The sequence below is a fragment of the Lepidothrix coronata genome, unplaced genomic scaffold (genome assembly GCF_001604755.1).
Source record: "Lepidothrix coronata isolate B3197 unplaced genomic scaffold, Lepidothrix_coronata-1.0 Scaffold154, whole genome shotgun sequence".
NCBI lineage: Eukaryota > Metazoa > Chordata > Aves > Passeriformes > Pipridae > Lepidothrix > Lepidothrix coronata.
In genome coordinates this window covers 1,726,873-1,753,261 of record NW_016690334.1, presented here as the reverse complement: position 1 = coordinate 1,753,261, position 26,389 = coordinate 1,726,873, and the positions used below count along the sequence as shown (strand labels likewise).

General features: G+C 58.5%; 2 protein-coding genes across 2 annotated transcripts; both read left to right on the top strand.

Annotated features, from left to right (window-relative positions):
- The first annotated feature begins 1,121 nt into the window (after window positions 1–1,121).
- On the top strand, window positions 1,122–20,491 carry SRRM3 (serine/arginine repetitive matrix 3). The gene is made up of 14 exons (XM_017828970.1): window positions 1,122–1,349; window positions 4,503–4,604; window positions 7,724–7,858; window positions 7,967–8,047; window positions 8,413–8,442; window positions 8,857–8,925; window positions 9,211–9,246; window positions 9,937–9,987; window positions 10,092–10,196; window positions 10,675–10,846; window positions 16,420–16,748; window positions 17,376–17,603; window positions 17,893–18,030; window positions 20,180–20,491. The coding sequence occupies exons 1-14, from the start codon at window positions 1,126–1,128 to the stop codon at window positions 20,394–20,396; spliced, it is 1,917 nt and encodes a 638-aa protein (XP_017684459.1). The 5' UTR covers window positions 1,122–1,125; the 3' UTR covers window positions 20,397–20,491.
- A 3,609-nt stretch (window positions 20,492–24,100) lies between these two features.
- On the top strand, window positions 24,101–26,186 carry HSPB1 (heat shock protein family B (small) member 1). The gene is made up of 3 exons (XM_017828875.1): window positions 24,101–24,703; window positions 25,584–25,647; window positions 25,844–26,186. Exons 1-3 carry the CDS (start codon window positions 24,343–24,345, stop codon window positions 26,001–26,003), a joined length of 585 nt encoding a protein of 194 aa, XP_017684364.1. The 5' UTR covers window positions 24,101–24,342; the 3' UTR covers window positions 26,004–26,186.
- The last annotated feature ends 203 nt before the right edge of the window (window positions 26,187–26,389 follow it).

Below are 26,389 nucleotides of genomic sequence, written 5' to 3'. Positions count from 1 at the left end.
CAGCTTGGAGAGCGAGGCAGGATGCTCTGCCTTCACTCCTGATGGTTTCTCTTTGTGTAGGGCTTTGCAGGAGGTTTGTGCGCCCAGGTGGTGCCTCTGCAGCCTGGCCACGCTGGTAATTCAGGCAGCAGATCTCCAGTGGGATCATCCCATACTGGGAAGAGGGCTGGAGCACTGGGCAGGGGAGCTGGGGCATGGCAGGACAAGGAGAGTGAGGAATGGGTGCTCAGCCATGCGCCGATGGCCCGCGGGCACTGAGACGGGGTTGTGTCTGGTTGATCCAGGAGTTTTGGGAGCATCTCCTCCCCCAGGCTTGGGGAGCATCAGCCAGAGCCCCGGCACGGCAGTGCTGTTTGGGAACGGCTGTCCTCTTCCAAGGGGTTATTTTTGGAGCCAAGTGAGGACACATTGACTGTGGTGGTGGAAGGAGGAGGCAGAGACACGTGAAGGTGAAGGAGCAGGGAGAAGGCAGGCGGACAGAGGCCGGTGGGGATCCTCATCTCCCCTCGCAGCTGGCACCAGGCCATAGTGAAGGGTGCCAGGTCATGGGCAGAGGGTGCCAGGCCACGGCCCAAGGGCATCAGCAGGCGTTTGCTGGTTGGGCCAGACATCAAGATGTCCCACGGCTGCATCTGAACCAGCCAGTGCAGCTGCAGAATGCAAGGGGATATCTGAGGTCCATTCCTTTGCTGAGTGGGGACAGTGCCTGGGGTGTCCCCAGAGAGCTGTGAGGATGGTTGCCTATCCCTGCTCCAAACCCACACTGGCTGACAGTGGGGTCTGTGGGGCTCAGAAGGACCCCTGCCCACCTATCCTGCTGCTGCTGTATAGTCCTGGGTCCCACACTTTGCAAGGTTTTTTCCATACAAGGCTGGCAGAACATCCTTCTCTCTTTCCCATGAGTCAGCCCTCTTGGCAGGGTGATGGGAGTAACCCCAGCCTTGCTTTGTGGATGAGGAAACTGAGGCAAGGCACAGGAAGATCTCCCAGTCACTGTCCCCACCAACCTGCTTTTGAGACAAATTTTGCCTTCAGGTCCTGGCAGGGTCCCCTTGCCCTCACGGGGTGGGAGGGGAACCAGGGCAAGGACTGACCCCCGACTCTTTCTCTCCCTCCCAGGTGATCATGGCTCTCTACAACAATGGGGCCGATGTGCCTTCGCCCCAGGAAGCCTCCAACGGCTTCTCCCAGCCCGGCGCCTCAGGAACGTGGCACAAGGGTGAGGAGGAGGTGCGGCTGGTGGAGCCCAGCATGGTGAAGAAGGCTCACCGGGAAATCCTGGACCACGAGCGCAAGCGGCGGGTGGAGCTGAAGTGCATGGAGCTGCAGGAGATGATGGAGGAGCAGGGGTGAGTGGCGGGGGAACTGGGAATGGGGTCCTTGTGACCCGCTTGCACCTTGTGCTTCCCCTTTAAAAAATACCTGGGTGTGGCAAATGTGCCCATTTGGAAGTCAATCCACTTTTGGGTGGATCAAACAGCTTTGGGGTGAACTGGTGGGTTGGTAGGGGAGAGGGAAATGCCTCCAAGAAACTCAGGCCTAGGAGTGCATCCACACCTATTGGAGGTTGGCCCCTCTGCTTGGAAATCTGGGCTCCCAGCTTGTCATGCAGGGAAAGCTGAGGCAGGAAGGAGGAGCAAAGTTGCTCATGGTTGTGCAAGTCATCAGTGCCACCCATCCTGTGCCCCCCATGCCTGGGGTGGGAGATGATCTGCCTCTGCCTTTTATGTTGGTGAGATGAAGGAGATCAGGGGTTTAGTGCCAGGAAAGGCTCTTTTGGTGCTTTTTTTTTGTCCCACCTTCCTTCTTCTTCCAGTTTTGGGGTAGTAGGACCCCCTCTGTCCCGCCAATGCCACAGCCAAGCACCACAAGCTTCTCCCCAGCCTTTGCTCTCCCCTTGGGAAGCAAAGGACTGGGGGAATATGCAAGGGGCTGGAGAACATTCCTGCCTGGGTGGGCAGGAGAGGCTGGGGGGCCAGCGAGGAGATCCTCATCCCTACCAGATGGACCCATGGCTATGCTGCTGGCTGCCCCATAGCTCTGGCACGGGTCAAACATCCTGCTCCCCCTGACAACTCACTAAAACCTGATGGATGGAGCAAATTCTTTGGCACACGTGGGTAGATGGGGACTGGTACCAGCTGGGGAGAAGGAAAATGGATTGAGGGAAGGCTTCGCCAAGGCTTTCATTAAGAGTGCAAGCGTGACCTAGAATTAAATTGTCTCACACAGACTGGAATAATGATTGTGCCTAATTTGTCATTACGGAAATAAATAAGGCTGACCTGGCGCTTTGGGGAGCCCAGAGCCTCCTGTCGGGTTCCCCCACTCTACTAGGGCTCTTACTACTGGTAGTATCATTACTACAGTGGGTAAGAGCAACGCTGCAACTGGTATTGTTGTTATTGCTGTAATTGCTTTGCTGTTATTAAGGCTATTAATAACGACGATGGTGGCGATACGCCGAAATGATAACATAATTACAGTAATAATCTTGGTCAACCTGGTTAATCCTCTCCCTGCTCTTCCCCTCCACGCAGGGGTTCTCTGGGAGGGTTCCATAGGAAGGTTCCACCTCCAAGGTTTCTGTCTGGCCTGGGAGCTGCATCCTGACCGTGGCCTAGGGGGAGTTGTCGACAGGGACAGGGCCCCCGGGATGGATGTGAGTGTCAGCAGAGGGGGTTTTGCAGGGATTTAAGCACTCCCTTTTTTCCTTAAAGGCGGATGGCTCCTCCTGCCTGCGCTGTAGCTCGCTCCAGGCTGCCTGCACCGTTATTCCCTGCCTGCAGGCTGGATTCCTTGTCCAGAAAAGAAGTGTCAGCATTTTTTCTTTCTTTCCCAAACCCACTCTATATGTTAAATGCAAAAGCAAAACCCCTTTAACGAGGTTATAAGCAGCACCAGAGGAATGCAGGAGGGAAGGAGATGGAGAAGGCACTGGAGGTGCTGGGGGGTGCCTCACCCTGGCCTCCCCCCGCAGATTTGCTAAAGGCCCAGCCATGATGGCCCATCTGTCACCTCCTGTTTGGCCTCATGTCCCCTCTCCAAGAGCATCAGCCTCATTCTTAATATGCTGCAGCAAATGCTCATCCCAGGCAGACATGTTCCTGCTGCCATGGGCCAGCTGATGTCCGTGGGATGGCTGTGGGATGGCCGGGATTGGTGTCTCATCCTTGTGGGGTGATCACACCGTGCCCAGCTGGGTACACTGCCATTGAGGCTGTGGGACAGAGCAGCATCTGAGGGTGCTGCCCTGTTTTTGGGGCCCCCCCATGCCCAGGTACAAGGTGAGGGGAAGCAGCCAGGCTGCCTCCTTGCCCTGTTAGCAGCCCTCCTCCTGCGTGGAGTCCGGCTGGGCAATTAATGAGAGCCCTTCAGTGCAAATGAGCTTGTTAATATTAATTCCCCTCTTCTCTCTGTTCCCCTTCACGGGCACTGCGGGAGGGTGGGTGATACCACGTGCTCCTCTGCACCCAGGGCACCCAAGGGCACCCCCAGCATTGTGAGGGGCATTACTGTCCCCAGCATGGGCACTGTGAGGTGCCAGCCTTGGGAACCAGAGGGCTCGGCCAGGCTGTGATACCCAGTTTTCTGGTCTTGTAACAGCAATACTGATGGAATGTGATGGCAACGGTGGGTCACGACAGCCCTTGTAGAAGGGTGAGAACAAGGACACACACAGAGCCTGACCCCTTCCCTCCCAGTGTGGCAGCATGGTGGTCACACAGGGTCCCTCTCTCTTTGCCCTGTCCTCAGGGATGATGCCAGGAGCATTGTGGGTCTCTCCACAACATCCCTCCATCGGGATGTTTTCAGTCGAGGAGGTTGGGATGTTTGTAGTCAGGGAGGATGTCAGGTGCCCTTGTGCGGCCGTGGGATGTGGCACAGGACCACCCGCCCAGGGCTGTCACCCATCCCTTCCCAGGGACACCTTGGGGATGGCTGGAGTGCCGTGGTTTGCCGTGGCTGTTCCCAGATGCCAGGGACAAAGTGATTAGTGCCTCTCGTTAATAAGCCTGCAGTGGCCTGAGTCAGCGTTCAGCGTTAGCGCAGAGCTGGCTCGGCTGCCGGGCCCCGGCACAGCGCAGGGATGAGAGAGGGAAACTCGTGGTGGGATGGAGATCCTGGGATTGAACCCCTGGCACTGCTGAGAGGGTGTGGCAGCATGTGCCCAAAGCCTGGGACAGTAATGGGGAATGGCAACCTCATGGTCATCCTCTTCTTTTACCCCTTTCTGACGTCCCTTCCTCTGCCAAGCAATTCTGGGAGGGGCAGGCAGGCGAGAGGAGGGCATAGAGGGTGGTGGCAGGGGGCCAAACAGAGATCCCGCTCTCCTCCAAGCCCTGATGACTGTCACCATGCCACATCTCCTTCTGACCAGCCCTTTGGGCCATGTGTCAATCCCAAAGGACAAAGGTATGGAGGTCACCAGCAGCTCCATGGGGAGCCCACGCTCCAGCCATGGCAGCTGGAGCTTTCTGACCGTGTCTTTGCCCATCCAGGTACTCCGAAGAGGAGATCCGGCAGAAAGTGGGGACCTTTCGGCAAATGCTGATGGAGAAGGAAGGTGTGCTCACCAGGGAGGACCAGCATGGGCGCCAAATGTGAGTGAGAGAGCTCCCAGTTGGCTCATCTGTGCGTCCTTCCTGTCTCTCATCCCAGAGAGGCCTCTCCCGGGTGGCAATGGCTCAGCAGGTTGGCTGCTGTTCTGTAACCCTAGAAATATTACTGTTATCAGTAATAATAATTAATAATAATGATAATAATTTCTGTTGTAAGGGGCCCAGGCTGGACAGGCAGGGCTGAGCCTGCTCCTCCTCTGGACAGATCCAGAGCCTGTGTCTCCATCAGGCTGGTGTAACCCCAAGGAGCCCCAAGAAAGAAGCTTCTCCAAGGAGCTCCTGCCCTGTTCCTCTGCCTTCTAATCATTCTTCATGCTGCCTGGTCCTGGGGGCCCCCATCTGCCCTGAGAGGGGTTTGGAGCTCAGGTTTGGTGTCCAAAGCAGCCCAGCTGCTGCTGGGAACGTGCCAGTTGCTCCTCCTGCCCCACACAGGACTGTCCCCATCCTCACCAGGGTCCGCCCCGGCTCAATGATGATTTATCTGCACGATGCTTAATGGCCCAGGCAGCGTGGCTGGCCTGGCGTGCACCATCCATCAGCCTGGAAACCAGGTCACTTGGGACAGGAATAGAGAGTGCAGGTTCACTGAATATTAATGCTTCATTAGGGTCAGGAAATCAGGGCGGGGGGGGAGGCAGGGAAGCCGTGGTGGCAGGGAGAGCCTTCCTCACACCAGTCCACTGGCACAGCAGGCAGGGACAGACACAGATGCATGTGCCCTGCCCGGGATGGGCTGCATGGCCTTGGGGCAGCGTGAAGCATTCAGAGTCCTTCTCCAGGCAGGAAAAAACCAATGGATGGGGAAAACCAACCCTCCCAGGTCACAGAGCATCAAGCCTGAGGTGTTAACAAGTGGCCTTTGCTGGTGGGGGCAGGAGTCATCTCCAGGGCATCTTCCTGGCAGGCTCGTTAGGGCTGGCATGGTAAGGAGCACCTGGGGAGCTGAGGGTGTGTTAAGGTTACCCAGGCAGCCCTGGCTGTCACCTTTACAGGCTTGGTTTTGCAAAACGAAGGGTAATCATTAAAGATTAGCCCCAGGGCTATAAATAATAGTGCTGAGCTGGAAGGAGCAGTCTCACAGCAAAGGATTGCTCGGAGGAGAGCAAAGCCGGAGGCGCTTGAAGGAGGATGGTAGGAGCTGGGTTCAAAAGAGGTGGCTCTTCAAGCAGCAGGAGGATGTCTTGGGTGCCAAAGGTCTCTGAGAGATCAAGAGGCTGGACAAGGGAGTTAAATAAGCTTTAAATAAGGAGCCTCATCCCTTGTGGTGGCTGGGAGAGTGCTCAGCAGAACATCTCGTGGGCTGGTCCTGCTCCAGCACCTCTCTGGGCTTTTACAGCTCGGTCCTTGGCTGCCGGGGCTGTGAGTCTCAACCAGCTGATCTCATTTCAAAGCTGAGGTGAGAGCTCAGCATCATCTGCATAACTCCCCAGGGGAGACCGAGGCACTGAGCAAAAGCCATGACCACCTGAGTCCCTGGCTTTGCTCTCTGCACTCCCCCAGCTCCCGTCTCCATGTGCACAGCCCGGTGATACAGCCCAGTCCCCAAGGAGAACTGCTTGATGGACAAGCTGGTGGGATTACAGACAAAGGCAAGCGTGTGCCGGGCAGGGAGGGATAATTGGAGCAGCACAAGCTGGTCTTGAGCCGCTGAGCACAGCTAATGGGTGAGATGCTGGCAGCAGGCTCTGGTGTGGAGCACTGCCTGCTCGCGGAGCAGACACACACAGGGAATTATCCCCGCTTGCTTCTCTCTTTTCCTCCTTCCCCCCCACTTCCCATGGTTGGGTGGGTGTTTGAAAGGCTGCTCCTGCCCTTGGGGCATGGCCAAAGCAGGAGTCACTTGGAGAGGACCCAGAAAGCCATGGCTGCAGTGCAGAGGGGAGCCCGAGACCCGCTTGAGCGATCGCCTGTGATTAGGAGGAGGGTGCCTCGTGCGCAGTTTCGCTCCAAGACATTTTTAATTGGGTTAAACAGCCCGTGGCCTGCCTGTGGCCAAGGATGCCAACACGTGCTGCTCTCAGATTTGGTCTGGGGCTGAGGACATCCATTCACTCAGGCACTGTCCAGGCTGCCAAGGGACTGATGCTGCAGGGGCTGCACTTCTCCACCAGTGTCCCTGGCTGCACACCTCCAGGATGGGAGGGGTGGAGAGCAAATCAGGTTTCCGAGGGCAAATCTCCCTTGGGAAGCAAACACCTGGGCTGGTTTGGTGCTGAGCACCCTCCAGGCATGGCCCCATCCATTACGGTTCCCTCCAGAGCATCTGGATGGCCACATCCCTCCCTGGGTGACATGTCCTACATCCCCCCAAGAGCAAAGGAGAGGCTCCCTGTGGGGTTTGATGCTGCTCCTGGATGGCACAGCTGGACCAGGGAGGTGGAGATAACAGGGAGAGATTGGGCAGGGGCTCCTAGGACCCTCCTAGTCCAGCTGCCAGACCTCTGCCAAGCCCTGCCCACAGCCCCAGTAGTCAATGGCAACCTCACGCTGGTTTCCATGGCAGTGGGAAAAATTAATGCTGATGAAGTCACTCAGGAGGGAGAGGAGACCCTGATGGCTCAAGGTATGATAACCCCTTCCTCACCTGGCCAGGTGGGGACATCAACCATCAGCTGCCTGAAGCTCCTGGGCTGAGCAGGTGGCACCCTGGGGCACCAGCCTCAAAGCCCAGATTATCCTGGGCAGCTCCCAGCTGAGTTCCCAAGTTTCCTGCCAGCTCTTCTTACCCTTATCCAACCCACCTGGGCTGATCCAGCCTCCAGCTCAGCCCCAGCACTTGGGCAATCACAAAAGGGGCTCCCAACGCTGCCAAGGCTGGATCCTGCAAGGAGAAGGTGGCCTGAGCCTCGTGGTGTCCCTGTGCCAGCCCTGTGGGGATCTCTGCAGGGACTGGAGCCCCAGGAAGACCCTGAGAAGGCCCCCACCACGGGGCTTTGCTGTGTGGGGACCTCAAGGGATGTGACCAAGTCCTCTGGGACTGGTTGGAGGGGATGTCCCCCAGCCGCTGCAGCTGCATTGGGGCTGCCCTAGGCTTCCCCCCAGCCGGTGGAAGACAGGGAACGGGGTTCCCCGAATTAATCCCGCACTTCCTCCTTTGGCAGCGTGATAGAAAACCACCACGGGGCGGACGGGGAGGAGTACGCGGTGGAGTATCCCGACTACGGCGAGGGCTGCCTGCTGCAGTGCGACTGCTCGGCCGAGTGCTACCGCGAGGACAGCGGCCACCGCGAGTACAGGTCCGCGGGGATTTCGGGAATCGGGCGTGCACGGTATCCCCGTGCAGGGATACAGAGGCCAGGGAGCTGGTCCCTTCTTCCCCCGACCCTGTATGCTGTCTCCCACAGGCTGAAAAGGCGCTCGAGTAGCTCTACCTCTCCTCCCCCCAAGAAGAAAAAGAAGAAGAAATCAGGTCACCGCCGGAGCCGGTGAGTCCCCGGCTGTCCCTGCGCTGTCCCCTCTCCCAGGAGGGCAGCTCTGCTCCCAGCTCAGCCTTTCCCCAGGCTCTGACGGGGCAAGTTCTCCCACTTTGGTGGTCAGCGCCCCTCCAAATATGCACCCTTAAGAGGTGCAATGCATGTGCATGTGCTGATATTGCAACACGCACACGTGTGCACACACCTCATGCATGCACTGGTCCGTGTGGGGAAGGAGCTGGCTGCTGCAGGGCAGGATTTGGCTCTGTGAAGGGTCTGGCTCCACCTACCCCCTGGTCCCCTCCCTGGCTAGCACTGGCTGCCTGGGCAGATGCTGTCCCTAATGTCCCTTTTTTTCTCTGCCTTTCCCATGGCAGCAAAAAGAGGAAACCTGGCTCGGAGCGCAGGTGAGTGTTCACTGGGCTGGGTGGGTGGGTGGACTGTGGGGTTCCTGCTGGGATTGCAAGCCTGGGGGCATGGGCTGGCCTCCACAACCCACTGTCCCCCTCTGAAATCCCAGTGGGAATTGGTCACTTTGTCTCCTGCTGGAGGCTGTGGAGCCCACGAGGTGGCAATGAGACACAGCAGGATTTGAGCAGTCTGGCATCAAAGGCATCCAGAGCCCTTCTGCCAGAAGTCCCTTTCTGTCACCAACCCCGAATCCCCCAGGAAATAACTTCCATGAGATGTTTGTGCATCCCGTGGGATGGTCCAGGGAAGTGGGGGGGTGGGGGGGCATTGGGAGTGGGACTCCCCTGGGCCACAGGGATGGGGCTGGGGAGTCCCTTGCTCGTCCCTCAAGGGCACCCACTTCCCCCCAGCTGCGACAGCTCTTCACCCATCCGCAAGGAAAAGAAAAAGAAGACTGGAAAGAAACACAGACGTGACAGGTAGGATGGACACCGTGGCAGGCTGGGGACATCAGGCATGACTGGGGACCATGGGGCTGTTTGGTGACTGCCCAAGCCCTTGGGCTGGGGTGGGATTGAGGCATGGATAAGGATGGATGCTGATGACTCTTTATGAAGCCATCACCACTTCACAGCTGCTGTCACCTGCCCAATCCAGCAGCCCATCTTGGGGCAACACCCTTGTCCCTGTCCCCATCCTCTGGGGCTGCCCAGCTGACCAGGTCAGTGTGTCTCCTTCACCTCTGCCTCTTCTTCATCCCTCAGATCTGAGTCAGGGTCACGGAAGAAGAGAAGACACAGGTAAGAGTGACGTCTGCTGGGAGCCACCCCACTGCCACCGGTGCTGGCTGTCAGCTTCCCCTGCCAGAGATCCCCTGTTCTCTGCCTTCCTGCTGTCCCTCTCCCTCTGTTTATGGTGATGGACCCCCTCATCCCATGGCTGGACACTGCTGTGTGTCCTCCACCCTTGGGCATGGCACAGGGCCACTCTGGGTGACTGTGGGGTCCCACATGGCCCCTAATGTCCCCTAGAGGAGAAAGGGAGATTCCAGGCAGCCATGGCCAGGACAAACCCTGGCTGTTGCCCTACTCTGCAGATGCCTTCTGGCAGCACTGCTGTTCTAGGGTGAAAGAAGTGAAAAACAGACAAAGGGTGTCTGGGAAAGCAGAGGGTCTCAGAGGGGACTGATGCAGGACGAGGCAAGTATAGGGTGACAACGGACCCAAGCCCAGAGGATGCTGAGCAGAGCCAGGCCCCCCCTTCCCACTGCCACCCACTCCTGCCTGACCTCACCAGTGGGCACCTGACCCCATGATCCTCCCAGCACCATCTGGGATCCCCACTGTGCTTTGAATCTCAATGAATTCCAGCTCCAGACCATGCAGGTTCTTCCTCTCGCTCCTCCTGCGGCCTCAGTGCCTCTGGGGGAGGCTGAGAAAGCCACCCCCAGGTGCTGCCTCTGCTCCTGAAATTTCCAGCTCTTCCCGCAGGTCCCGAAGCCCCAAGAACAAACGGAAAGAGAAAAACAAAGAGCGCAAGAGGTGAGGGGCCGGGACGGCGGGGGGAGCGGGGTGCTGTGCCCCCCCCCCGCGTGCCCCAGGGGAGACTCAGCCTCCCCCCGCGGCCCCGGCCGCCCTCTCCGCAGGTCCCGCAGCGAGTCCCCGGCCTGGCGCTCGCACCGGCGCAGCTCCTGCAGCTCCCACAGCGCCTCCCTCTCCTCCGACGACAGCGGCTCCAAATCCCCCGGCAGGTAGGGACAGCCCGGGACAGCCCACGACCAACAGCCCCCCAGTCTCCGCGATGTGGGCTGGAGGGCAGGGACAGAGATGTCTGTGTGGTGGGCACCCCGATGTGGTGGAGGGCAGGAGGTAGGTGGCAGAGGTGTCCCAGGGATGGGGACCTTTGTGGAGGTGGGTGGCAGAGGTGTCCCGGGGATGAGGACCCTTGGGAATGGAGGACAGGAGGAGGGTGGCAGAGGTGTCCCGAGGATGAGAACCCTTTTGGGGGGGTGGAGAGGAACAGGATGGTGCTGCAGAACCTCTGGAGGGTTTGGGAGAATCTCAGGCGGGGGTTCAATTTTTGAGTAGAGAAAGCACAAAACACCAATTCTCACCCCATTTCTGGCTTTGGCGAAGCCTGCCCCGCAGCCTGGGCTGTTCTGCCGGGCGGAGGGCAGTGCCGAGCTCGGGGCCGGGGGTGCCGGCGGCTCACGGTGCTGTGCCCCGCAGGCTGAGCCCCAAGCGCCGGCAGGATGGTCCCAAAGGCAGCAGCGCTCGCTCCAGCCGCAGCCCGTCCTCGCCCTCGCCCCAGCGCTCGGCCTCGCCGCACCAGAACGGGCACAAGGGCAGCGCCCAGAACGGCCGCCACAGCCACGGCGCCCCGCTCCCGGAGCCCTCGGATGTACGTAGGCTTTTCTTGGATCACTCTTCGCTTCCCTCCCCTCCTCCCTCCACAGGACTGCCCCCCTGCTCTCCTCTCCGCTCCTTCCCCACTCGCTCGGCTCCCCGCCCTGCCCAGTCGGGGCACACGGGGGAGATGCACTCACCAACCCTGCACCGGGTGCACGGTCTCCCTGGGGGAGCCAGCCCGTCATCTCGGGGCAAGGATCAGGGCAGCCAACAAATCATCCCTCCCCCAAAGCCGCACATTGCCCTGCAGATGTCACCCCCGAGACGATGGCTTGGCAGGCCAGCGACACTGCCAGGGTCACCACTGGGCTCAGCACCTACCTGAGATTGAGCCCAGACAGCCAAGAAATGGGTACAGCTGGAAAATTCATTTCCCCACCAGCCCAAACCCTCCCCAGTGCCAAGGGGCTGACACCAGTGCTCAGGACTCCAATACCCAGTCTGGCCAGGGTAGTGTTTGGAGGGGATTTGGTGCTGGATGCTCAGATTTTAGGGTCCCCATGGCAGGTGACATTGGAGCTAAGTGTCCCTGACTCTGCCTCATTGTCCTGGGATGTCCCAGTGAAACCCGTGGGGCTACTCAAGTGCTGAGTGGTCTGTCCCTAATCCTGTGGGACAGAGGGCCAGCCCCAGTTTAACCAGTGCCAGGATGGCAAGGAGCCTGCTTTGGCTAACAGGGACTGGAGGCAGAGCTGACTGAAGGCAGTGTGCTGCATGACTCCACTACTGGGGGGCACACAGATCCCCACTCACCTCAGGGAACTTCATTCCCATGGTGAGGTGCTGTGGGGACACTGCCAGGCTGGCAGCACCCTGTGCTGACACCCCAACACCCGCAGGGCCAGGGGCACCCCGGAAAATGGGGCCAGGAGCCCCCCGCCCTATACCCACCTCCCCTTCACCCTCCCCAGCCCAGCACCCCCCAGCAGCACCCAGCACCCAGCCCATCTCTTGGAGCACCTCTCTGCTTTCTTCTTTCCTGTGGTTTTGGCTGGGGTGTGGGGGGGTTCGGGAGCCCCCCAGGCGCCCGGCTCGCCCCGCTCTCCCCCTGCCCACCCCCCAGCATCGCCCAGGCCGACGAGCTCCCTTGGCTCTCTGGCACCAGCGGGACTTTTCTCCAACAACTTTCTCTCTTTCTCTCTTTCTCTCTCTCTCTCTCTCTCTCTTCTTTCTCTCTCTGGTTTCTACTTTTTATTTTTTTTTCTTTTTAATCCCATCTGTGTTTTTCTTTAGCCTCCCATTTGAAAAAAACCCAAACGGTAATATACACTTCCATTTCTTGCTCAGCAGAAGCAGGGATGAGGGGGAGGGAAGGGCAATGAAACGTGCTTTTTTTTTTTTTTCCCGCCCCCTTGTTTTAGTTTCCTTTCTCATGATTTCTTTTCTTTTCCCTTGTGATGTACAGAAATGCAAACGATATATATTTCTCTTATTTTCATTTTTCCCCCCCCGTCGTCGTCGTGTTGTTCTAGAATTTTTTGCTTTTGTGTGTGTTAATGTGGAGAAGAAAAAAAAAAAAAAAACAACAAACCCAAACCCAAAAACCAGATGTGTTTTCTAAATATTTACGACCACTGAACATTGTATTTCCATTTTCTATAGTTTGAACAAGGAATTTAAAAGGGAAGAGAACCCAGCAGGCCTCCACTGCAAAAGAAATGGGCTTGTTTCCATCTCATGGAGAGAATTGCCCTTTTCCTCCTCAAATTGGCTACTGTCCCGTGTCCTCAGCTGGATCCTGCTGCTGTGGGGATGGTTTTCCTCCCTGGCTGCAGGATGAGGCTGCTGGGTGCTGGGTTAGCCGAGCACCCTGCAATCATCCCACACCCAAGTACCCATATCCTGCATCCCAGCAGGATGGATGCTGAGCATCCTTGGCACCCAGCTCCTTTCCCATCTCCTGCAGACCCCCAAAAGCTCAGCCCATCCCCCAGATGGGCTGTGTCCCCCCTCAGCACCCCCAGAGCCACCGGGAGCAAGGGGTGCCCCGGGGCGCTGCACGGTGTTACCTTCCCTTTTAAATACCCAGTCCTGTCTCCATCCATCCCTGCTGCCTTCCCAGCCTTCCTCCTGGGTCTCTCCTCCTCCTCCTCCTTGCCCACACGCACCCTCCAGCCCCTCTTTCTCTCCGGTTTTCTTTGGGCCAACACAACCCAACATCCCTCGCCGTGTCCCACCTCCATCCATCGCCTTCCCTGCATGTTATCCGGGACTTTGCCATGTTATAGAGTGACTTTTTAAGACTGAACTGCAGCCGGGTTACAGACACCAGCCAGCAACTCCCCCCGTGGCCATCCTGGCCACAGCCTTTCCATTGAAAAGCAAAAAAAAACCCTAACAAACAAACAAACAAACAAACAAAAAAATTAAAAGCTAAAGAGACCGAATTTAAAAAATAATTTAAAAAAAATTCTAAGCAGAGCAAACGGGATTAGCCGAGGGGTCTGGATCACCGTACTAAAGAGTCCTTGTCTTTTTCCCATTCTGCCCTCCAAATGTGGAGATTATTGTTTTCTTTTTTTATTATTGCATTCCTGTCACTGCCAATCCGAAGGTAGGTATTTCGTCCACCTCTGCACGTTCACTTCTGCAGATGAGCCTGTTGAAAAGCACCGTAGCTTGATTTAATGTTATTTTCTCTTTCTTTCTGACTTTCTTTCTCTTTCTTTCTCGCTCTCCTTCTCTGTCTCTCTTTCATTTTGTCTCTTTTTGGTGGCTATATATGATTTTTTTTGGTTTTGATTTGTATGGTTTTCCCCAGTTAGCTGCAAAGCCATGCTCTTCTCTTACGTTCTTAATTTATATTTTTTTTTTGCCCTGTCCACGTAATATTTTTTTCTTTCTTCCCCCCTTTTCTCTTCCCCGTCTCCTCGTGCTGTCGGTAGAATGCATTTCTGTGTCTTTCAGCCCTCCGAATTTGTGTTCGTTTCCATGCAGGGGCTGCTCCCTTTGAGTCCCCCCTTAGTGGCCCAGTAACGAAGGCAAACGTAATTAGTGAGAAATAGAGGCAGTGGCCAGGGGTGGGAGTGGGCACAGGGGGGTTTGGGTTGAATGGATGGGGCAAAACCTGAGAAATTTGGGGAGATGTGTGGGTTTAACCCCTCTTTGGGTCGTGATGGGGGAAAAAAACCCAACTCAGGAAAAATACTGGGAGGCTGCAATGGGGAAAGGTTGAAATCTTCGTCTGTGGAGAGGCAGGTCCAGGGCATCGCATTGCCCAGGAGCAGGGGATGGCATCCCAGCCCTGGATGTCCCATCCCCACAAGTGCCCAGTGTGTGTTTTCCCTTTTGGGATGGGTCTTTGGTGATTTGGGTTTATTTGGGATGCTTTTACTGTCATTGCCTTCCTGCACGCCTGGGCAGGAGACTGCAGGGTTTGGGTGGGAGCCCCACACCCCACAGCATGGCCAACTGGCACCAAAATGCTGCCCTGGGAAAGAGGAAAACCCTTTCTTTCTCTCTTCATCTTCCTCTTCTTCTACTTCATCTTCTCTGCTTTTATTTTCCTCTGCTAGGACATGGGGCTGGGAAAGGGCTCAGCTTAACCCCCCCTGTTCTTTCCCCCCTCACTGCAGCCATTGCAACAGCAACAGATTTTTTAATAAAAAATCCAAATCCTCTCATTTTGGCTCCAGCTTGCTGCTCTGTGGCTGGAGGGGTTGGCTTATCCATGGGGACAAGGAGGTGGGGTGTGGAGCAGTCTGGGATGCTCAGGGATGCAAATGGTCTTGTGACCCTTTTGCAGCATCTTTGTGGTGGTCCCCAGAATCCCACCCCTTCGCCCTTCCTGCTTGTTTCGGGGGGAGAAAAGTGGTGTCTAGGACACAGTGTAGAGAGAACCTCATCCTCGAGGATTCACCAGAAGTATTTGGGGCATGGGGATGGCAAAGAATTGGGGTCAGCGGCCCTGGGTGTGGTGGCACAATCCTGGCACCACCCCAATCCCCCCGAACCCTCTTCAATCCCCTTGGCTGGACTCCCTGTGCAGGATTCAGCCTTCCAGGGATACTCAAGGACCTGATGTTGGGCTGTGGCTGGGGAAAGGAGACCCTAAGGCCAGGGGTTTGCCAGCTTGGTCAGGACTGGTGGTGCAGGAGCTGTTTCCACTCATCTTTTTGGTCTAGTGATGTTTGCAAAGATGGGGAAAACACCCAGGCAGCATTTGTGGCTCGGAGGATCTCGGATATTTGGGGGCCCCAGAGCCAGACAAAACCCCCTCAGCTCTTGGTGAGAGCCTGATTCGGGGCTTGGCCACAGTGGTGGCCCAGGGTTTTCCCTCCCTGTAGGAGAAGTGAGTTGGTTTGTTTTATTTCTCCTCTCTCTGGCTCTGTCTCTGTCTCTCCTCCTTCTCTCGCTCTTTCTTTCTCTCTTGCATTTTTGTGAATCTAATGATGCACTTATATTGCCCCGCTTTTCCCTTCTCTTCATACCTTACCTACTAAAGGAGGAAATGCCACTTTTTTGGTAAGTGGATGTTAACCAAGAGGGACTTAAAAAAAAAAAAAAGCATATAATGGAAAAAATAAAAAAAAAAAAAAGGAAGCAGAAAGCAAAGTCTGTGTTGAGTGCTGATGAGGACTTAGCAGTTCCCTGCAGAGTCACAGCTAACAGCTCAATGCGTGTCCCAGGAAGAGCTCAGAGACATTCGTTTATCTCAGTAACGAGGACATTTGTGAAGTTTTGCTTTGTTTTTTTATTTATTTATTTTTATTTATTTATTATTTTTTTTTTAATTTGATTTGATTTGGATGGTTTTTCTTCTTTCTTTTTTTCTGTTGGTTTCTTTTTTTGCCTTCTCGTCCCCGGCCCCCCCTCCCCTGCCTTGCCCTCCATTGTCGCTCTGTGCCGTTTTTTCCTCGTTTCTGGATTTGTTTTAAGCCGAAAGCCGTACTATCGATAAAAACTACACGTATCGGAACATATATCTCTATATATGTGCATGCCTCTGTGTGAGCAGACCCCATCACCTCCAGCCCTCTTTGGTTCGACCCCTTCCCCTCGGCTCAGTCTGATTTACTCTCCCCCACCGCCCCTCTTCCCTCCTCTCATCTTTTCTTTTCCCTGCCCCCATTTTCCTCCCTTCGTTTGGGTTTTACCCCTCTTTTCTCTCCCCCTTTCTTGGTGGGGGCGGGCGGGCACCAGGGTTTGCTTTATCCCTTCTCCAGGTGTTTTGTTTTTTTTTTTTGGGGGGGGGTGTTTCTTTCCCTTCAAGCTCTCCCTCCCTGACGACTTGGGGGTTTTCTTGGATTTATTTATTTTCCTCCCATCCCGCCCTTTCCTTTGGGTTTTTTATTACGATTTGAGTTGAGTTATATTTTTTTGGCGTTTTGCATGCGGAGGTTTGCATGACCCACGTTGTTGAGGGCGAGAGGAAGGTGCAGAGTAGCGTCTGTGTAGCCTGCCTTATGCGATGTGCATTGACGTTGTGATCTGCGCCCCCGGCCCGGCGCCCCCCGTTAAAATCCCCTTTCTCCTTCTTTCTTCTCTTCTTCCCCCCCTCTTCCTCCTTCCCCTCCTTCTCTCTCTCTCTCTCTCTCTCTCTCTCTCTCTCTCCCCCTCTGCCAGAGGCCGGCCTCGGCGTCCCCCTCTCCGCGGGCTCACGGCAGGACGGAGCCGCTTTCCCCCCGCGCCCGGGGGGGCCGACACGGTGCCCGCAGCCCCCGGTCGCCCACGCCGGAGCGGGGCAAGCACGGCCACCGGCATCGCTCCCGCAGTGCCTCGCCGCCCTCCCGACACCGCGGCCAGAGCAAGGGGCGGCCCCCGGCCCCCCGGGAGCCCCCGCCGGCTCCTCTCAGCCCGCCCGGCTACAGCAGTGACTCGGAGGGCTCGGCGGGATCACAGCCCTACCACCCGCCGCCCGGCCCCGACAGGAACCACGGCGCACACGGGAAGAAGTAAGCGAAGAACCCCAGGATGGGATCGTGTGATCACTGATGGGATATGGGAGCTGGGTTGTGGTATTTGGGGTGCAGCCTTGGGTCCATCCAAGGGAAGCTCTGGGGTGTGAGCTGGGGACCTGGGCTGGGTTGGGATGCTCAGGGGATGGGGATGGAGATGGGAATGGGGACAGGGATGGGGACAGGAATTGGGACAGACATGGGATAATGATGGGGATGGGGGAGGAGGAGGAAGGGGATCTGGAAAAAAATAAATAAATTTGAGTTTGGGTTAGGATTACTGAACGGGGGTTAGGTTGTGGATGGGGACAGGAACAGAGATAGGGAAGAGCCACAGTGGGTCAGTGCTAGCTCACTGTGGGAAGGATCATCCCTGCAAGGGTTTATGCCAGCTTGAAAGGCAGTGCCTGGATGGCTGTGTGGAATTACAGCATCCCACAGGACGCAGGATCCCAAGTGCATGGGCACCCCACGCTTTATAACCAGAGATGTAGCCCAGCCAAAAATTGGCGTCATGTAGGTGTGCCCACTGTTCTCTGTGGGAACCTGGGATCTCTGGCTCCCATGGGGATATCCTGCCAGCCAGGATGAGACATGAGGCAGTGCTGGGATCTGCCTTCACAGGGTGAAGGAGAGGCACCACCGGGGCCGGCCCAACAGCAGCTCGGAGTCTTCGGCCAAGCACTCCCGGCACACGTCGGAGCGCAGGAAGAGCCCCTCGCCCAGCCCGGGCCAGCGCAGCAGCTCCTGGAGCTCCAGTGGCTCTCTCTCCAAATCCCGCTCCCGCTCCCGGGAGAAGAGAGCAGGACGCAGCCGCTCCCGATCACCCTCGCCGAAAAAACCCGCCAGCAGGTCAGACCCGGGGGGGACTTCAGCCCAGGGGACACCAGAGGTGCCATGAGTGGGCCCAGGGGACACCACGGGTGCCATCAGTGGGCTCAGGGAGCATCTGTGGCTCATGGTGGTCCCAGCTCTCCTGGGGTTTGGGGAGGGGTCTCAGGTCATTGCTGATGGCACTGGAAGAGCCAGCTCCAGGTGGCAGTGTCAGCTGCCGCAGAGAGCTGCTGTCACAGGGTGTCCCTGGATCCCACCCGGGATCCCAGCCCACTTCCTGACGTTCCTCCTCCTCCTCGGGGTGTAGAGAGAAGGACAACGAGCCCCGAACACGTCACGGTGATCCCGATCCCACCCGCGCCCGGCGCCGCTCCAGGAGCTACTCCCCAATCAGGAAGAGGAGACGTGACTCCCCCAGCTTCATGGAGCCCAGGAGGATCACGAGGTGGGTCCTGGAACGTGGCAAAGGCTCTGCCATGTCCATTGGCACATCCCAGGGCTGAGCTCTGCCATCAGCCGGCCCCAAAGAGCGCGTGGGTGGGGGAATGGACAGGCAACAGATGGATGGATGGACAGATGGATTGATGGACAGATGGATTGATGGACGGATGGATGGATGGATGTATAGATAGATGGATGAATGGATGGACAGGTGGATGGGTGGATGGATGGGTGGACGGATGGATGAATGGATGCATGGCTGGCTGGCTGGACGGACAGACAGATATACATATGGATAGATGGATGTACAAATGGATGAGTGGATAGATGAATGAGTGGGTGGATGGACAGACCTGCGGACGGATGGACAAAAGGATGAGCAGCTCTGCTGATGGACAGATAACCCTGAGGGTGACCGGGTGAATCAGCTGGCCCAGACAGCTGGATAACCAGACTGCCTCCAATACTACGACCTTCTGATCTCTTCCTATTTCAAGGCATGAAAACAGGAATTAATTTTAATCCGGCTGTGCATATTCCAGAAAGACGCACATCCGCAATCACATCTCTCCTCTGCCCTCCGAAAGTCGGTTTCTCCTCCTTGGGATCCTATTGCCTCAGGATCCCAAGCTGTAAGACAGGCAATATTTCATGCCAGACAAAACACTGTGTGCATATGTAGCACCTCGTTAACATGCAGCCCTGGCAGCGGGGCTGTGCCGAGCCGAGATTACCTCCTTCCTGACCTATTTGTCTCTCCTGCTATCAGCTGGGAGATCAGGGGGCTGGATTTTCAGAAATCAGCTCTGCCTCACTGTGGGAGGGATTTTGTTTTGCCTGGGCTGGACTGGAGTTGTCAGGAGAGAGGACAGGAGGAAGGACAGGAGCAATACTGCAGAGCCCATGGGTTAGGGCTCCCTGCAGCTCTTCCCAATGGATGCCCTGGAAAGAAAATGGGCTGGGAAATCTGCTCCCAGCCCAGAGGAAGGTTTTTCCCAGCCCGGGTACCACTGTTTGGTTTTCCATCCCTCCTGCTCCATCCTGGTTTTGCCAGGATGTCCCCAGGGAGATGGCAGGGCTCAGTTGGAGGACACAGCCTGCAATCCCTGTGAGGACTGTCCCCCCCATCCCTGCCATTATCCCTGGTATGGGTGGGGATGGCAGACCCAAATCTGCTTGGGGTTCAGAAGGAGCAGAGCCATTCCTACAAGGCCTAGAGGATGCTGTGGGGAAGGGGCAGCTGGGGAAACACCTCCAGCCCCCCTTGCCTGCCCCATAGTCCAGCCAGAACCCCCAGGGCTTTTCCTTGCCCTCCTGCCCTGTCCCCAGTTCCCATCATCCCCCCACCATCACATGGTCCTACCTCAGTGATGCCAACCTCTCCTTTTCCATTTCATCCCAAGGTCCCTCTCGGAGAGCATCGCCGCCAGCCTGGCTCCCAGGGTAACCTCCCCCCTTCCTCCTCCTCCTCCTCCTCTTCCTCCTCCTCCTCTTCCTCCCAGACCCCTCTATGTCTCCTCACACCTTAGGATGCCCTCGGCACCCGGTTGCCTTCAGGCCGTGCCTGTGGCTCTCTGGTCCCACTAACACCAGGCCGGGAGAGGGGGCAAGGGGCTGACTCCTGATGTCTCTGCCCCCCGTGGCCTCCATTCCCACTGCCCCCGTGCTTCCCGTGTCTCTCCTCTCGCTCCGGCGCCGGCGGGGCCGCAGCTCGCCTCCCGCTAATCCCGAACGTCTCTTTTTCAGCAGCTTTCAATCTTTGGTGTCTGGGAAACACAAAGGCCACATTAACCTGCTCACTTTCTGCCCTCGACGCTGCCTAATCCAGGACTAACACCCCGGGGGGCGGGGGGGGGGGGGGGGGGCTGGGAAGGAGGAAGGGGATGGATGGAGGGGGNGACGCTGCCTAATCCAGGACTAACACCCCGGGGGGGGGGGGGGGGGGGGGGAGGCTGGGAAGGAGGAAGGGGATGGATGGAGGGGGAGGTGACGTCGGGTGGCCACATCCTGACGCCCCGCAGCCGGTCTGAGCCTGGTCGCGGGGATGCTCGGCTTCCCTGGGTGGATGCTTGGCCGTGCCGGAGGTCCAGTGCTGGACCCCCTCCCCGAGCTGCCGCCGGGGGCCTCGCTCAGATCCCTTTTTCCATTTGCAGTGCTCGCAAGCGTCCCATCCCCTACTACCGGCCCAGCCCCTCGTCCTCCAGCTCGCTGAGCACCTACTCGTACAGCCGGAGCCGCAGCCGCAGCTACGACAGCTACAGCTCCAGCCGCAGCCGCAGCCGGACTCGCAGCCCCCCCAGCCGCTCCCGCAGCCCCAGCCGCAGCCCCAGCTACAACAGCCGCAGCAGCTCGGAGAGCGCCGGCTTCTGAGCCCCCCCGGCACCCGGCCGCAGCCCCCCGGCACCCCAGCTCTGCCCCCTCCATGCCTCCTGCGCCCCCAGAAGGGACGGGACCACCGGGGAGGTGGAAAAGAGCCGGGGGATGCTAAGGACGGACCTTGGCGGCGGGGGAAAGCGCCGACGGAAACTGGAAGGGGTCCTTGCAGTCGCCCATGGAAGGGGCGGTTCCCTCCCCGCTCCGGGGTGTTTTGGGGGTCGGGATGGGGAAGGGGAGGATGTCTTCTTATTTCTGCGAGTGCCGGGGCGGGGTCGGGTGGGGTGGGCGAGCACAGAGCGAGGGAACAAACGCTCAGCAGAGACTTTGGGGCGAGTGGGTAGGGGTGGCTCGGGGCCTCCCGGGACCCCTCCCTGTGCTTTTTTGGGTTGGTTTGACTGTTTTTTAGCACAAGAATATCCCGGGGAGGGGGGTGGGGGGCCGTGGCAGGCTCAGCTGGAAGGTGTGATGCCAACCAGAGGTGAGCCCCTGCTTTTCCCCATTGAAGTGTCCCCACAGTGTCCTGGGGGCTGGGGGCATCATAAAACACTTTGGGGTTCCCCCAGACCTGAGAACATGCCGAGCCATGGATGAACAAAGCCAGCAGCACCCACAAGTCTCTTTCCAAGTGGGGAGATCCAGGGGGGCCACCTATGTGTTAATGCTGCTCATCCCAGCTCAGGAGCTGGCCCTAGCACCCATCCATCCCACCCAATCTGGGGGGACACCAAGTTGTCACCCCCAGGAGGAGGGAGCTGCAAGGCCTAGGGCTGGGCAGGGGATTTCCCATCCCTGGGGGTGCATCCAGCCATCCTCTGGCTTTGGCATGGACCCCACCTCTGGGCTGGCTGCCCCCAGGCCCCCCTGTTCTGGGGCTGAGCAGCCCCTTTTTAGACTGAATTATGGAAGGAGAGAGTCAGGAGGGTCCCGGGCCTGGCCCGCGGCCCCGCTTTTGCAGGACTTTGCTGATTTCCCAAAAAAAAAATAGCCCCCCCGGGCGCCGAGGACAGCCCTGGCCCCCCGGGGCAGTCGGTTGGTGTTTAATCCTTGTGGCCCTGCGTTTTCCGGACGGCTGGAGCAGGACAATGGGGATGAGCCTCCCTGGGTGGGAGAGCAGCTGCCCGGATTAACCCGCTGCCCCCGGATGAAAAGCCGGGCTTTGGCCGTCCCGCTCGGCGCTGGTTTGCAGGCGCTGGTTTGCAGCCAGGCGGGGCCGGGTCATCCTTTGGACTCGGGCTCAGGGGCTCAGCTGTGATGCGACAGCCTCGTTAGCCGTGGCCTGATGAACCGGAGGCCCCCGGGAGGGCAGAGCTGTGAGAGGAGGGACACTGGGGTCATCTCCCAAATCTGGAATGCTGAGAAAACAGGCTCAGCCACAGGCTGAGGATTCACCAGCCCTTGGACAAAAGTCCCAGGCCATGATGGGTGCCAGCCCTTGGGTATCCCATCCACCAGCTGGCAAAGCCACCAGCCACCTTCTGTGGTGCCCAGACAAGCAGAGTGTTAGAAATGGGGTGAACAGGTAAGGAGGGGACTTGTGCCCACCTGCCAGCCCCAGGCAGGGCGGCAGCTCTGGATGTGACCATGGTAGGAGGAGACAAAGGGTCCTGCTCCCCCTGGGCCTCGGGAGATTGGAGGACACCAGTGCCCTCAGCATCCCTACGAACCCCTGAGCTCCGAAATCCATCCCACCCATCTCCACCCGCTGCCGCCGCAGCCCCCAGGCACCCCATGGCTCTGTCCCCACCATCACCCCACGGGGAAGCTCAGACTGGGATATGGGGGGTGTCCCCTGAGACCATCCCAACCCAAGCCACCGGCAGGGGGGTTATTTTACCAGTGGCCGCAGCCCCAGCCCTGCAGCCCCCGGGGCCGCGGCTCCCGAAATCCCGAGACCCGCCTGCAGCGGCGCCGCGGATGAGCCAGCACATCAGGGAAAAATTCCAGTCTTCCTCTTTTACAGTCTCTGTCTCCTGCCGCGGAGGGAGCCAACTGGAACAAATACTCTGTAGAAATACTTCAGTATTTTCCTGTCGCGCGTGCGCTCTCTCTCTGGGTTGTGAGTACAGCTGTAGATGCCGTGAGCTGGTGCAATTATAATAAATATACAGTATATATTGTAAATGACTCTGCTGGGCACTGAGAGGTTTCTTCATGGGGGGAGAACAGCGGGGGTTTCCTGCTCTCTCCACGCAGGATTGGTCTGTCCAGCTCCCTGCAGACCCGTCCTCCTCCTCTCCCCTGTGCTGCCTGCTGTGCCCAGCCACCCTTGGCTCACTTTTCCCTCTGGCTCCGTGTGGAACAGCGCTGGGCACCAGTTGTGCGTCTCATCCCCCTGAGCATCCTGCTCTGGGGAGGGGGAAACCCTCTGAGAACCTCTCCCTCTGCATCTTTCCCGTCTCCTTGCAGTCCTCCTGGCTCCCTGCAGCCTTCCCTGCATTCCTCCCTTTTGCCTGCGACCTCCCATCCATCCCATCTGCTTCCCTCCCACCTCTCGCACCTCCCGGCATTCCTCCCTGCATTCCTGCCTACATCCCTCCCATTTCCCAGCATCCCTCCCTGCATCTTCCTCTGCATCCCTTCCTGCATCCCCTCCATTTCCCTGCATCCCTCCCATTTCCCTGCATCTCTTACCTCCGCAGTGCCCCCCTCCTTTCCCGGCTCCCCCTCAGCCCATCCCAGACCCCACACGGCTCAGCTTCCTGCAGCCCCTTCTCACTCCCTGCCATTCCAGAGGGACGAGCTGGGCACTGCCCCAGACAAAGGACACCCCCAATTCCCCTCTGCAGCATTCCCCTCACATTCCTTACTCCCTGGGGTCACACATCCTGCTCGGAGTGTCAGGGTTCAGCTGCCCCCCCCCCACCATCTTCTGGCTTCTCCAAATCAGAGCTGGGGGGCACAGGAGGACAGGGCAGAGTTGATGGGATCCCAGAGGGGATGGGGTCCCAGAGCTGCCAGGCTCGCTGGGCTGGAAAACAGCCCTTCCCTGGGATGGGGGCATGGAGTCTGGCCCCAGATGGGAATCCTTTCCTGGGTGCCAGGTGTGTGGAGATGCTCGTTTGGACATGAGGGCAAATGACTTAGGGAGGGAGCCTCCCTCTCCCAAACAGAGTGTGCTGAAGCCTCCAGCCCCCCCAGCCCCCCTAACCCCATCATCACTATCAGCTCCCCTGCTCCCCACCAGCTCCATCAGATCCTATAAGCCCCCCCCCTTACTGATCCCATTGGCCCTCAAGAGCCTCCTCAGCCCTGTGGCCCTCAGAGACCCCCACCCACAGGGGCTGGAGCAGCCTCACCCCAGCTTGGTGCTGGGGGTTCCCCACCACAGTTGCTGAGCCCTGGGGCCACTGACGGACTGGGGGGCTCCAGAACCTTCTGGCTGGTGAGTGATCAGGGGCTGGGCGGCTCCAGAACCTTCTGGCTGGTGAGTGACGAAGGGCTGGGGGGCTCCAGAACCTTCTGGCTGGTGAGTGACCAGGGGCTGGGGGGCTCCAGAACCTTCTGGCTGGCAGGTGACGCAGCGCAGGGCCATGCACGGCCTCCTCCCCTGACTCATCCCCCCATTCCCGAGGCCCTGGCCCAGCCCCAGCTCCCTCCCCACAAGGCCAGCGTGTCCCGGGGATTGTTTTACGGGCAGGCAGGAAGAGCCCGGGAGCAGCTCCAAGGGCCATCCATCACTCCCAACCAGCCAAGCCTCTCGCGATGAAAGGCGGACGGACACTTCCTTGGCAGGGGGACCCCGGAGGCTGCCAGCCCCCTCCCCGCGCCGCCCACACACTGCGGCTGCGTGTGGCCGCCCCAACCCCGGCAAAGTTTCTCGTCCCTTCCCCGGGGCTGCTGCGATTTCCATTAATAGCCAGCTGAGCCTCCCGGCTAAAAATAACCCCCGGCCCTCTTCATAAGGCACCGTCAGCCACCCCCCCGGGCAGCACCGCACACCATGGCCGAGCGCCGCGTCCCCTTCACCTTCCTGCGCAGCCCCAGCTGGGATCCCTTCCGCGACTGGTACCATGGCAGCCGCCTCTTCGACCAGTCCTTCGGGATGCCCCACATCCCCGAGGATTGGTACAAGTGGCCGAGCGGCAGCGCCTGGCCAGGATATTTCCGCCTGCTGCCCCGGGAGAGCGCGCTGATGCCGGCCCCGGGCTCGCCCTTCGGGACGGCGCTGAGCCGCCAGCTCAGCAGCGGCATCTCCGAGATCCGCCAGACTGCCGACAGCTGGAAGGTCACCTTGGACGTCAACCACTTTGCACCTGAGGAGCTGGTGGTCAAGACCAAGGATAACATCGTGGAGATAACCGGTGGGTGTTGGGATGGGGGGGGGTCTCTGGGGTCCCTCGAGGGTGCCGGGATGAGGGAGCTGCTCCAGAGCTTGCTGGGGGGGAAAAGGGTGGAAAGGCAACGTAGGGCGGAACAAGGGGTGGGAAGAGAGGGAAGGAAAAGCAAAAAGAGGAGATGGAGGGGACAGGTGGGAGGAGAGGAGAGAGGAGAGGAGAGGAAAAAGGGAAAGGGAAAGAGAAAAGGAAAATCAAGGTACAGAGGAAGGCCCAGCACTACAGCTCAGCCTTGGGGTGCATTCACACAGCACAGGGTACAGAGACCCCCTGCCAGCCCCATATATTCACCTCTCACTGCTGTCCCAGCCAGGACATGGGGAGGGACCCCCTGGCTGTGACCCACAGAGGGACCTGGGGGGGTGATGAGCCCCACAGCCCCCATGCTCCCCACAGAGCCCTGGGCAGCTCAGCCAGGGATGCCATGACAAAGTCCAGACCTGTGGCACAAGGCCAGGATGTGCTTCCTGACACACCAGGACAGTCTGCACAGAGTGGGGGCAGTTCCCCAGCCAGAGGGATTTGGGGGGCAGCCCCAGGAAGAGGGGGGTGCTCCATCTTCAACCCCACTGGCTGTGGGGCCAGGTGGCTGCTGTTGGGTCCCTTTGGCCACCACCAGGTCCTGGCACCACACTTTGCTCCACTTGAATTTGGGGGATGCTCCCAGAGGAGCCTCACTGCCCCTGGTACCCCTCAGCTGTTTCAGGCTCATATCATGGCAAGAAACACCAGGATGGGCAGAATCAGCCCCTCCTTGGTGTCGGGCAATGTCGGGATGGGGTGGGAAGGCTGCTCCCCCAGCTGGGTGTTTCCTTTCCAACCATCCCGGGGTTTTGTTTCCTTGCAGGCAAACACGAGGAGAAGCAGGATGAACACGGCTTCATCTCCAGGTGCTTCACCCGAAAATACACGTAAGTACCAGGGAGGAGGGGAGCTGGGATCCTGGCAGCACCTCGATGTCTTTGGGGACCCTTGCCCACCCACCCCCTCAGTGCCCATTGGCCAAACTGGGAGCAGGGGAGGCAGCAGTTTGGGGCTGTCACATTCCTGGGGGGTGCAGGTGGGGCAGTGGGTGCTGCAGCCCTGACCCCCTCTCTCCCCCCACAGCCTCCCCCCCGGTGTCGAAGCCACGGCCGTGCGATCCTCGCTGTCCCCCGATGGAATGCTCACGGTGGAGGCCCCCCTGCCCAAACCCGCCATCCAGTCCGCAGAAATCACCATCCCCGTCACCGTCGAGAGCCAAGCCAAGGAACCAGCCAAGAAGTAGGCGGCACCCAGGAGGAGGAGGAGGAAGAGGAGGAGGAGAAGCCGCCACCGCCCCCATCCCCAGCTGCCCCCTCGCACCCGCCCCCTTTTTACTGTTGATTTTGTACTCGCCCTGTCACCGAGTGCCTTGAATAAATGTGAAGGAACAGACATTATCAGCTGGAATAAAAACTGGTGAAAGAAACCTGTCCCTGTGTGTGTCCCCCAGCAGGGGGGAGCTGCGCTGCAGGCACTGGGACCAGAGCACCAGGATGGGGCTGCCTGGGGCCAGTGGAGGGGGGTCACCAAGCCCTGCTCAGCACCTGGGGTCAACATCCTGACTTCTCCCTATCCTGGATATCCCACATCCAGGTCTCCTACATCTCAGCTCTTCACATCCCAGCCTCC